At 42.5% G+C, this 13,434-nt stretch overlaps 1 protein-coding gene across 2 annotated transcripts in view; it reads left to right on the forward strand.

The window, feature by feature from the left end:
- Positions 1-13,434, forward strand: part of abl1 (c-abl oncogene 1, non-receptor tyrosine kinase) — a 30,013-nt gene that overhangs the window by 3,967 nt on the left and 12,612 nt on the right. The window contains exon 1 of one of the 2 annotated variants that reach the window (XM_035607187.2): positions 11,113-11,751. The exons of the other annotated variant lie outside the window; for it this stretch is intronic. Within the exon in view, the coding sequence (XP_035463080.2) occupies positions 11,667-11,751 (85 nt within the window). The 5' untranslated portion in view covers positions 11,113-11,666. Of the gene's footprint in view, positions 1-11,112; positions 11,752-13,434 lie in introns of those variants that run through there. 2 annotated transcript variants of the gene reach the window in all.

The following is a 13,434-nucleotide window of genomic DNA, read 5'->3' on the forward strand; positions in this document are numbered from 1 at the left end:
GTAATGTGTAGAGGGCAGTCAAAAGAAAGCATATCTATAATAAATAGATATTTATGGATAATGCAAAGTCATAGTCTCCTCGCTCCATCCACACTGATCTCCTCAGGGAGCCTTCTTTGCCGCTGGGCAAGGCTGGTGTGCTGCTGGCACAGAGCCTCACCACTGACCTGCTGTTTAATGTCTCACGCTGGAGAGGGATGTTTCTCACCTGGGGATGTTTCTGTCAGGCTTGTGGATCTTTCAGTCCATTGACCATATAAAGCATTGTGTCTTTTACCTGGTTTGAACCCCTTGTTTCTTCCAATCCCCCGTCAGACGACAGTTTTATTGCATGGCAGTGAGCAGAGAGCAGACTTTTTGTAGCTTCAAACATAACTTTCAGAAACCAGCAGTGAAATCATCATCGTCTTGGTATTGTAGTCAGTGGTTTGTTATTTACTAGTTTTGGCTTATGAAAATACCTTTCTGGTGGTCTCTGTAATTTATGGCCCAGAATGACACAACACACATAAAAAAAACCCAGGCACAGGGAGGATTGTTCTCCACCATAAATCACACTTTTTTCTTTTGCATCAATACCTATAAACTTTGTGTTTTAAATGCCTTCGCTTCAATGATAATTGATAATGTAATCGATGAAATCCTCTAGAATCAATGGAAAGAACTGGTGTGGTAAATACAAAACATTGTATGTTCGTCAATGTAAAACAAAGTCTTGGTTAAACCAGCGTCACTTCAGAAAAACATCTTTGAGCAGTTGAGAGCTGAACCTCAACTGATTTATTCTTTTAGAATGATCACTTGCCATTCAAACAGATGCATGCCATCATGCATCCAGCCAAACTGATAAGTTTACCAAATGTGTCTGTAGGGCTGTGATTGCCTTGGCTGGAGTATTTTCCACTGACTCTTAAGTCTTGCATAACACAGAGGGGGACAGGACAAGAAAGGTCAGAAAAACAGAATGAAAGGCCCTGCCGGTAAATGGATTGAATTTGGCAAAGGGTCAGTGACACGGGTGTGTTTGTTTTCCCCTCTCTGCCCCTTTCCTCCCGTGATGAGCAGGTTAGACCGTGAGAGGAGATGTGAGTCACAGTGCAAGAGGAGGGCAATATCAACACATGATTTTACATCTGTGTGGGATTTTTCTTTTCCTTCTTCTTCCCGGTGAGCGCCAACTAGTCAACACTCGGCTAGCGAGCGCCATGCTGCCTCTCAGCAGGCGGGTTCAGACCTCTGCATGCAGCTGCCTGGGAGAGAGACAGAGGTAGTGAAGGGCAAGCAAAGACCTGTCTCTGCTCTTGGCACATCTGTGTACTGTACAGTGAAGGAGGTATGATCTCACTGACTATAGCTAAGCACAGGGTTTAAGGACTGAGCAGGGTAGTGAAGTTCTGGAAACATTGCTCATGGGCAGCACTTTCACCTGTTTTTTTGGACTAGATTAGAAAATGCAGTTTGTGTGCCTAACGCTCTCCTCCCTGAGTTTTAGTGCTAAAAATATAGGACATTAATATGTGACCAATGGCAAAAATGAATGTCTACAGACTGCAGGAAGTGAAATTGCTGTTTTAAGTGCTTCATGAAAGAATGACCGCTTTAATTTGCTCTAATGCCATTCTCTGAGGAAGAAAAAAAGGAACTAGAAAAGCTGAGCGGGATTTGGAGATTCGAGAGTTTGAAGGAATGATGATCTACTTTCTTAAGCCTGACAACAACAGCTGATTTGTAGGAAGGTTAGTAATTGCAGTGTCCACATTTTTGATGGCATGAAAAGGAAAAAAATTGCCCCCTGGTGGCTACATTTATTAATGGTTATGAATAAATGTGTTTTGTTAGGACACAGCTGCAGCTGTGATACAACTTTCATTCAATAATAATATGTTTTATATGTATTCTCATTGAGTCTATTTTTATAGAATAATTCTTTCAGCTACAGAAATACTCATTGGCCTGTGTGATGGAAGGGAGACAACAACAATCTTTGGAATTCCTTATCCTTTTGGGCAAACGTCAGACTTCCAACGTATAATAAAGACTAGCTGCATCTATTACCACACCACTCCTGTTTTATGGAGGGCATCATCATCCACTCTGGTCGCGGTTCTGAACTCTGACGCATTACATCATTCCAGGTCTTTAAGAAAGTTGATTGTTGTGCTCCGTTTGTTCAGTCATTTTGTTCATGAAAATATGCCTTTTCTATGAAGCCTAAATTATTAGCTTTAAATCCCCTTGAAACTACTGTATTACTAGAAAACATTGACAGCTGTAAACGGTATCGGAGTTTAACAGATGGCGGCTTTGGCATGTGGTTGGCTACTGATTATCATCACTGTCTCAAATTTTAGCTACAGGCACTTCTATTACTTATAGAAGACAAGAAGAGAACAGTGTCGACCGATGGTCATCAACCAGACGAGTTGGGTTGCAGAAAATATATGAACTGAATCTTGTGTGGACAGGTTTCAGAACGGGCACAACAGGGCATTTTTCCCCCTTCTTACTCGTAAGCTTCACCCCACAGTTTTTCCCTGGTTGACGCCTGCAGGCTTGCCTGGCAGAGCTTCAAGTATGTTCAAGGCACATTATAATGTGGGGATGATGGAAGATGACACCCCACTTATTCATTGTCTTTATTTGTTCAGGGCCACGGGGCGCTGGAGCAACAAAAGCAGAGCAGAAAACAGGAAAACGCAATATAGTGGTTTACGACAAATACAAAGTCATGCTCATTCTGGGCAAATGATTATAAACCTTTTGACTTACATGTCTTTGGAGGACATTAAAGGAAAAGTGGGTAAATATGTGAAGACTTGACACAGATGAGCCAGGACTGAGCACAAGAGCAACACTTCACAAGAAACGTCACTGTATCTCCCTGGAATGATCTATAGAGCTTGACGCTATGATTTGTTGTGATCAATGAAACTAAAATAAACGTCCGCAGCCTAACCCTTAGATGCACGAATATCAGCATGAATATCTTAATTTGAAGCAAGACTCGTGATAACGATAGAGCTCAGCTATCATATATTATCTAAAAATCTTGCTATTATACTGTGCTTCTACTGTGTGTGTGCGTGCGCGCGTGCGTGTGTGTTTGTGTGATTCCTGCGGCATCTGCATTCATCATGTATGCAGGAAGTGAATCAATTTGTCTTTCAGTCCGTAACTGGGTCTTTCTCGGCTGGAACTCGAGGAATCTATACAGTCTAGACACCAAATCTCCTCCCAGGATCCCTGTGGGTCCTGAAGATGGGAGGAGGAGGTGTGTGTGTGTGTGTGTGTGTGTGTGTGTGTGTGTGTGTGTGTGTGTGTGTGTGTGTGTGTGTGTGTGTGTGTGTGTGTGTGTGTGTGTGTGTGTGTGTGTGTGTGTGTGTGTGTGTGTGTGTGTGTGTGTGTGTGTGTGTGTGTGTGTGTGTGTGTGTGTGTGTGTGTGCACCCTCGTACATGCCCACTCGGCAGGCAGGCGCCTCATAGTAATGCTCTATCTTGCCAGCTGTTAGGCCCCTGGTGGCTTGTCCATCGCCATCACAGGCCAGCCATGTGTCCAACCTAGCCGACGGACACACAGACACACACACACACACACACACGCACACACGCACACATGCTGTGTAACTTCTCCCTTATCTGATCTGTTAACTACTTAACCTTGATCATGGCTGGATGTTGTTTTCTTTTATGATGCCATTTTGACAGGTGAACTTTAATTTAGTGTTGATATCTTAATTGTGTATCTACAAAGCATATGTCTTTTTGTTTGTGTGAGAGGCACATTTGTCCTTGCCATATGACACCTTGCTGATTAGTAAGTGTTTCCCCCTCTCATCAAGTCTTAAAAGCACCTGGAAAAGGACTCCGCTTTATTACCACGGAGGCTGATGACTAGCCAAAACAGCTGTGTTTATAAATCAAAGTAGTTCCCTCTTTTTAACGCTTTTCATCAAGGTCCAAATTAACCTGAATTCAAGACACTAATGGCAGTTGTGTACTGGTTTCATCATTTCATCATGTCCAGATCTGACATGCTACAGGACAAGAGGTCTGAATGATGAAGTTGAGGTAGTTCTTCACAAATAAAATCATGCATTTCCTTATGTCTTGTTAAGATTTAACCGCTGTGAAGAATATGAAGAATTTGGTGTTTTGCAGGATTACGATATGAACCGGATTCATCTATTCTGTAGTCCTTTCTTCACGGGAGTAGTTCACACTGAGGAGACACAGTTATTCTGTTTTTTTATGCCTGTGATATTGAGCAAGCTCACACTGTCAAACCTCACTCAAGCATTTAAACATTACCAGTATATTTGTTCAGTGTCTTTGTGCAATACGATGTGATAACAAGTTAAATCGTCTGCAGAAAATGTTGGAAAAGACTTGGATGGATAGATGCTCTGCAAGTTAACAGTGCTAAGAAATAGTCATTGTTCTGCTATAAACAGGCCTTTTTTTAACCACATTTTAACTTGTCATATTAAGAAGCACAGTGGCTACCAATAGCATTAACAGTGGTACTGTTTTATTAGTGTCACTCTAAGCCATGACAGTGAGCCAGTATCTAAGATACCAGGACCAAAGCTGCTACAAGTGAATCAATGAGGGCTCATTTTATTTAAACCAGTGCTCTTTCTACTGTAACATGTCAAAATGTCATCGTCCGTGACAAAAGCCTGTTAAAGTGTTTTGTTATCTGATCAGTATGACTGCATTATTAATGAATTCTTGGCCCGTGGCCTCTTCATAGTTCTGAGTGAAACACTAGACAACACGGCTTGTATCTGATCCATTGCACCAGAGGTGTATTGGGTAATTTTGCCTATTTTGCTCCGAGAAAAAGAGAGAGAGTTGAACACAGGGCAAGCCACAGCAGTGGAGTGAAGAATGTGACCTCTTGTGCATTCCTCTCTCAAATAACTGGTGCAATCCCCCTCCCTCTCTACCTCCTTTCTTTCTTTCTTTTCTTTTCTTTTCAACCTTTTTCTTGTCTTTCTCTTCACTTTGTCATCAACTCTCTCTCTATTTCTTTGTTTCACTTTTATGTGGATTTTACATCGCACAGAATGTTTTTATAAACGTGGAAAACAATAGCAAACACGAGCTACAGACTAAATTAATGAAAATCAGCAGACAATAGTGGCGCGCTAAAAAATGTCACAGTTTGAAATGACAAACAGATCATAAACATCGGGGTGTGTGGAGGTTGAAAGAGCATGGGCATGTTTTTGCGCTCAAGCTGTATTATGTTCTGTCCCAAAATCAACTTGTTGTGCGTGACAAAAACATGAAACTGCTGAAACTGAGAAATTATCAGTTAATCACAAGGTAATTTGAAGGGGGAGAGGGGAGGCAATCTAAAAACAGTAATATAATACAATATACAATACATACAGTACTTTGCACGGAACAATTGAAAGTGTTAGCATGTTGGTTTAGGTTGAGTCACTGACCCACACCCTGGTTTTTGTTACTTGATTTATTTCAGCCACTGTATATGTTATGAGATCTGAGCTCGTGATTAGTTTCAAAGCTTTGCGTGATTTAGGTTTCCTCGACTGATACATCACTCAAAATGTCATCGCCTGGTTTTAATGTTTACTATGTGGGCATACTTGTATTCCTTCACGGGGCAGGTATTTGTTATGTTACCTCTAATTGTCTAATCTGAAGTCCACACTGTAAAGAGGCCACCACTTCTTTTTCTTCGCTGTGCTGGCTAAAACCCTCTATTGTACACACGCATAAACATACAGTACAAACGATACACACGTGTACGCAGAACCTCCAAGTTGGGCTAGGAATGCAGCGTGGGAGCTTTTCGTCACCTGGGTCTCCGCACGCACACACGCACGCACGCACACACACAAACACCCCCTGTTCCTTGCTCCATGTCCGAGCAGGCATCTTAAGCTCCAGACACAGCTGTTGCTTTCTCTGCAGACAACCTGCTACCTTAGGAGGCCAGCTTTGCCTTTTCTTTTACACAATTTCTGTTTTTTTGTTTGTTTGTTGATTCCCATTGAGCAGTAATAAGTAAAACCCTGTCCGAGTAGGTATCGTCTGGCCCGTTGCAATATTGTCTGATTCGTTTTCCCCCCCTCACCAGTCCAGTCCGTACCGTTGGGTATCCTGTCCTGTCCCTTTGTGTTGTGCTCAGCTCATCTTCGCAGCGCTGTAAGAGGGTGCCTGCCTGCTACGCTTGCTGCATCTGGATCCACTTAGACACAAAGAAGAGCCCGAGCAGCTCCACTGCTGCAGCCCGAGAGCCTCGTAGCCAGAGTCGCTCCTCTGTGTATCCATTTCTGTTTTTACCCCCAATGGGCACACAGACAAAAAGGGTCTTTCTCCAGCCGTCGAGATAATATCTCAGACACTTGGTGTGATGGTCTGTTAAAAGCAGATAATGCATTTACTGTCTCTTTCTCTGTCCTGTTTATTGTGTTTGTCTGCTTTTATCAGACATCATGATGTTGAATTGATAAATTAGGCCCAAAGTAATAGTAGAGGCTTTTGCCTAACTGTCTCCATCATTTGCTGTAGCATTGCAAAGCTCCCATCTCATACATGTACACACACACACGTTTTCTTTGCTTCTTTCCCTTATGAAAAAGTTTGTCTCTCGTAGTCTGTACACCAGCACTTGAGTAGTTTAGCTGAATTCGGACAATGACGGAATTAGCGCAGTCCCCGTCTCCAGATAAACACACACACCTAGGTTGCTATTTCTGAACTCATTTTTCTGGCCTCACTTTTGCCCTCTTAATTTTCTCAGACCCTTTCAACACCGATGATTAGCACAGCATGTTATCCCTTGACACGTCTGTTAGCTTATGAAATTTTAACTCTGGGCTGACATCCATACATTTAAATTCTGTGCAGCTTTGCATATTTTTGGCACTACATAGTTCCGTCTGGGCCTCAAGCAGTCATCCATGTAGAGAAACGAGCAAAGGTTCTGCTCAGTCACCTGGTTTGTGTTGCCCCTATTTTGTGTCTGTGATCATGGTTAAAATGGTTCCTCCAGTCCTGCTCCAATAGGTCGACTGAGTTTAACTCCCTCTGTCTCATCTCTGCGTGCTAGCCGGTCTGCAGGGGCCCGTCTGTGTTGAAGTTTGTTTGTAAATCGAGCTGACAATGGACTGTTAGCGGGTCGCCTCAAATGAGCGGGATTTGGCGAAGGAGGGGAAAGAGATTGTTGGAGCAGAAACAGAAGAGTGTACATACAAATGGACTCCACCACCTGATGAATGACCTGTGGGGAGACTGCTTCTAAAATCGCCCCATGTGTATTTGCAGATTTATGCACGTCCAAAAATATTTTCATGTGTGTGCAAGTTTACTCGTGTTCCTTTTGTGAGTTCAGTTTTCACTATTGTCCTCGTTGGTAACTGAACACCACCACTGGCCGACGTGAGGGCATTTAACCTTGAACCAGATCAGCCACTGTCTTGTTCTTAAGTGTCTGTTCTCCCGGTGGACAACACTGAGTGGAGAATTACATGGAACCCTAAACCCCTTAACCTCATCTGCTGGTCTGCATGCCTCAGACACTCTGGCTGCATTCTCCAGAGAGGGCCCTGAGTAAACAGCCACATACACACACACACACGCACACACACACACACACACACACACACACACACACACACACACACACACACACGTATACACCAGACACATAGTAAGTGGTTCTTAATTGACTGATATTCAAGTACACTTGGCTGATTGCTGTGACTGCTGATTTGGGCAGAATCTGTTACTATACAGCTTTGTCTCTCCCCTCGTCCGCCGCACTTTCCTCCTCTGCATTCGGAATGTTTGCGTGGTTTAAAAGTGTAATAACTCTTTGTCTCATTACTTAGATGGACAGTATTTACTCACATTTCTTGCATTGACAAACTTTTGTGATTATGTGAGTAGGTCAGACCCCTTCAGGCCCCCTTGAAGACAATATCATCTTACCATCTCTTCAGTTTCTCTTTTATTTGAGCATCAACATAGCCAAGTATTAATTTAACATACAAGTTAATAGCCGACTTCTGCCCTCACAGCTTTGCCACAAGTAAAAAAATGTCCATAGCAGATGTCAGTAGCAGTTAATCATGTAATGGTATAAAGTATTGGATTATAGAATTGGCATTCTTGCTCACTGTGCACTGGTATAAAAGTAATACCAAGTCATAATGAATAGTTTGGAGATGAAATGTGATATATATGTTTGTGTGTCGTCGTTGTCTGTGACTCAAGTATAGTTTGAATTGTATCACAGTTGCTGTCTCAGTTGAGAGCTTGGGGATACAACCTGTTCTGTGCTCTTAGGTCTGGAGAATGGAAACAGGAAAAGCAGAAGGGGGGCACATGAGACGTAAAGGGCCTAGAAATCATCCCGTGGGTGGATGTACGTCAGCTAACTGTTAACATACTGGGCTCGGATTATAAAATGCGAGCGAGCGATTCTCCTATGAGCTCACCTCCAAACAATGTGCTTCATGTTTCTCCATCTGCAACCTTTTTCCTTCCCCATTTTTTTTCTTCTTTTAACTGCCTCTCTCCTCTTCCCTTCATCCTCTCATTTCCCCGACACTGTGTGACTGTGGTGAGTTAATGGGCCTTTCTCAGAGTTCGAGGGAGCCTGCTTTTCTTCCTAATTGGTGTTTTGGGGTGGCGCATGAGAAGGAGCACAAATGTTTGCCATACCAGCACTGCAGTGATGATGTAGAGCCTGGTGCCATGTGACTGGATGTTCCGCGCTCTGAGGTCATTACTTGCAAAGACAGTGAGACTGAGCCGTGCTGAAGGAAGCTCCATAGCTGCTAACAAGAGCAGCACAGCACGAAGCAAATACACAAGCATACAGTTAGATGAGGTCTCAAGACGTGCAGATGTGGATGCATTAGCATTAGGTCGGTTCATTTCTAATCCATGATGCATTCATTTTCTCTGTCACATCTAGCAGCACTGGTGAGTTTGAGTTGTTTGGATTCTTCCCAGTTGACTTCTGCACCAGCTTTGAATCAGTACACAACTTACATCTCTTACATGAATCTCTGGTCGTCACTGTTTGTAATGACCTGGCCCTCTCCGTCGAGGCTAAACGATCCGTTATTCGTCGCCCGCGGTGCTTTTGAACTCGTCCTTCAAACCTATTGCTTTAAATCAGTTGTCTCGTCTCAGCAGGCAGTCGGCCAGAAATGCAGTCGCTTTGCCAAAAGTTGTTGTGTAATGATGTTTCTAGGAGAATTTGTGATCTAGGAGCTCTCCTATTTTCTGGCCCCCTTTCTTTTATACACCATTCCACACAGCCTGTTGCTGCAGAGGTGGGCTGCACATTCAGATGTCAAACACCTTTGTCACAAGGACTTTTGCAACTGTCACTCCTGTAGCTGCACGATTACTTCAGATTAGAATACTCTTTGAGTCATTAGAAAACTTAATTCAAACCGGAGGTACAACTAAGTGACAGTTACATGGTGAGAGCTCTCTTCCTTCATCAAAAAAAGTCCCAATGCTTCCCATATTTCGTTCCTCAACCTATACATCTTATGAGCTCATGATGACATTCACAAGCTGAGTCATTTGCAGACTTTCCTCATAAACTTGGGCAATAACAGCGCACATCACAAACTGTTTTGTAAGAACAGCCTGTTGCTCAGACAAACATGGCCTTGTCTTTGAAAAAAAATTCCTCTCCTCTTTTTTTCTTTGTTCTCCTCACATTGAGGGGTTAGTCCTTTCCTCGTTTTCAAATTCACCCATACTGCAATGTCATGCCAGTCCCTCAATAAATCTTACTTTCATGCTCTAATGTTCAGGTCCTGTTGAAGCTGTTTGAAAGGTGTTGATTTAACTGTGTGGACAGATGTCACGCTGCCGATATGATCTGTTATACTGAGAGGTGTTTCAAATATTTACTCTATCCTCTTTAGTATAAATAGAATGGAGAAAATATTAGGTTTTTCATTTTTAGAATTTATATTGCTCTCAAGGACTTTGGGTTTACGTTTTGGCCACTCAGCTGACGCAGAGAAAGATTCCCGTCCCTGCTTTCAGTGTTTGTTTTGGCTGAAAAAGCCACTTTACATGGTATATTTTTCTGTGTGGGACTTATTTTTGATTGGAAATCAAAAATGATTGGAAACTCCAGTGACCTGTACAGCCAGTAAACTTGGTCGACACTCTTGCTATTTGCATGGTGTCATCAAGCCCCCCTCCCTCCCACCTGTAATCACCCACTAGACTAGAACCCTTATCTCTAAAGTCAAACATGTACACAGAGAAACGGATGTATGTCATTTAATGAAAAAATATTTGCCCGACTGACTCATATTCCTTTTAGCCCATAGTGGACAAAATAACAGTAATGCATTAACAGTGTCTTGCAATAAAACGGAAAGTACACTTTTTTTTTCCCAAAGAGCTGATTAATCTCTCTGGTGACAAAAAACACAAGATTCACAGATGCGGCATTTTTGGCATGAAATTAATTTGAATGGGTTTCCATGAGGTTGTCTTCACCCTCAGTAGATGGCCTACTATGATTTATTTAAATTTTAGAAATTTAAAATATAGAGACGAATTTCAATATAATTCAATTTGAAATAGCCAGAAAAGTCCAGAGAAGACCGTTGAGGGTTATACTTTGCTCCCTGTTAGCGGCCAATGATTGAGAGTTTGAGCTATGTCTTTATCAACCCAGGACTGTTTCCAGAAGTGGTTCTTTAACCTGTAAACATTTCAGACCGGAGAGGAGGGGGGGGGGGGGGTTTAGAAGAAGAGAGAGGGGCAGAAAGACAGTTGGAAGGGGGGAGGGGGGATAAAAAGTCGGAGGAGGAGCTTCTTGTAATCGTCTCATGACTTCAACGGAAGGCAAAGAGAACTATTTAAAATCCACACTGAATCTAAACTTCTGTCCCAGTTTTAAATGAAACCTCAAGCTTTTATCTCATATGTTCGCAAGAAGTGTGTGTGCTTTTTGTGCGTCTGTTTGTATCCTTCTCTGTGAATGCTTGTGAGTGAGTGTGTGTGTGTGTGTGTGTGTGTGTGGTAGCCGTCTCTCCCTCTCATTGTGTGTTTGCTGCTGGATGTGGGACGGCTCAGCTGATGTCATTGAGTGCAGCAGGCTGAGCCTGAAAGAGGCCCTTTGTTGGCAGCTGTAGCACGAGTAGTCCCTGTGTCTCAGATATACACTCAAACCGGGGACAGGAGAGAGGGAATGGCACCGCTCAGACTGCACTGCTGCCCACTCAACTGACACATCCTTAAGTCGAGCGAGCTTCTGGACCGAACCCACGCTTTTCGGATAGTTCTTGTGTATCACAAAAGCGGAGCTAACCAAAAAAGCCCGAAAGCCAAAGAGGGGGGAAAAAAACATGGAGACGCTCAGAAGAGAAAGTTGGTAGACTTTGCCGGACAGCAGACCCCGCGTTTTGTTTCAGAAAGGAGCGCGGAGAAAAGAGAGGATTTACAACGGCTGGAAAAGGAAGATTGTATATTTCATCACCTTTTTTTTGGCTCTGTGCTGTTTGTTTTTTTCTCTGGGGGTTTTTTTTTTTTTTTTTTTTGCTTGTGTTTGAATTTTTCCTCTACTGGACACATGTAGAGGGGAAACGTTTGATTTGAACAAGCAAGAGAATTTTCAAGTGGGAAGGGAAAGAAAACAAATGAAAATGTTGGAGATATGCCTGAAATTGGTGGGGTGTAAATCTAAGAAAGGCCTCTCGTCCTCCTCCAGCTGTTATTTGGAAGGTAAGCATATGTAGTGATGGCCATACTGTTGTTCCTCAGCTTGTGCTCTGACTTCAAGGTTTTTTCTTTGGGGAAACGTGGAGCAAAAAAAATCAATGTAGAAGTATCACAAAGGGGGAACAAAGCAGGGGATTAAGAGACAAGGCAGACGGGTAAAAGATGAAGTATCAAGAAAAGTCTAAACAATGATTTCTGGACTGTGGAAACTGAAGAATGGGGAGGGGAAAGTGCAGGGGAGGGTGAGGGAGGCCAGACACACTGGCTAGCAGCAGAGGAAAGAAGTGGAAAAAGAGACGGAGAAGAGAATACAAGGAAATCTGATTCCTGGCCGTGTCCCACTTAACTCTTGTTTACGAGGAGAGGGGGTCTAATCTCGGTCTGCGCTCCCCTGTTCAGTCCTCTGCCATGTCCCAGTACTCGAATCACATGTACTTCGTCCATAATGAATTTAGGGGATCTATGTATTTCACGTGGCTTTTGTATTTCTGAGAACTTATTTTCCATCATTTCTAATCAGACTGTTCTGGTCACAGATAAAGGGCGTAATTGATTATCTCATGACGTATGAAGCACAAATGGAATTCATAGAAACCCAGAGCACATTGAGTAAGAACATAATCAACATAGCAATCGAATTGCATTGGAAGTCCCAGCAAAGTTCTGTGTACCAACAATCATGTAACCAAATGATTTAATAGTTAATAGAGTTTACAGTCCTGATTAGTGCTGAACAATTATGAAATAATCTTTCAGCGAAATTTCCCTCAGGATCAATAAAGTATCTATCGATCTATCTATCTGTTGGTTGCGCGATCATGGTGCTACAAAGCCCAACAATTCATATTCTCTAGACATAAGACAACATGCTTGTTTGATACAGACCCCCATGTCTTTTTTATTTTTTCGTACAAAATTAACTGTGAAATTTACCATGAAAAACGTGTGACTTATATTGCAATTGCTTAAGCAATATCTGTCAAAAACAATTGCAACATTCTTCTTTTTTTAGTTTTTACATATTATTAAGCTGTAGCCATGATCTCTCCACCGAAGTGGATGAGCGTGATGAAGAGTCTGTAATTTTCAGACCATATGGTACAAGGCACAGCAAATCTCACGTTGAGATTATGTTTCCCCTCCATCTTTGTGCCCTGAATTACTTCACCAGAGCTGGGTGGGGGCTGTGATTAGTAATCTTTAATAAATATCTATTAGCATAATAGCAGGAAAATGCTATTTGAGTATTTTATTACACCCTATAATAATTCTATATGATGGGCAGTTCAAGTTTAGTTGTCTTGTTGGGACTCTGGTCTGAGCATATCTCGGGTTACCTTGTTCTCCGCCATCTCTCACTCAGGTGACGACAGTTGATGCAACAGAAGTATGTAAGCTGGAGGTTTTCCTTCCCTCAGCCTTCACAACTATGTGGCTTGGTTCAAGGGGATGACTTCATGGAAGTAGACTGTCACTGATTTCTGTCCAGGTGCATTTGCCTTCGATCTGAGGCGTAAATCGGCTCATTTAAGAGATCTGGAATAGAAACGGTAGAGGGTTCTCTTTCGTCATGAGCACCATGATCAAGTGAAACTAGGCATTATGTGTTTGTTTTTTTTGTTTTTAAATAGTCTGGTTTCTGAAGAAATATCTCTCTTGCGTCAGTGTGCGAGTGTGGGCGCAGTC

Source organism: Scophthalmus maximus, chromosome 20, assembly GCF_022379125.1.
Source record: "Scophthalmus maximus strain ysfricsl-2021 chromosome 20, ASM2237912v1, whole genome shotgun sequence".
In the NCBI taxonomy this organism is placed as follows: domain Eukaryota; kingdom Metazoa; phylum Chordata; class Actinopteri; order Pleuronectiformes; family Scophthalmidae; genus Scophthalmus; species Scophthalmus maximus.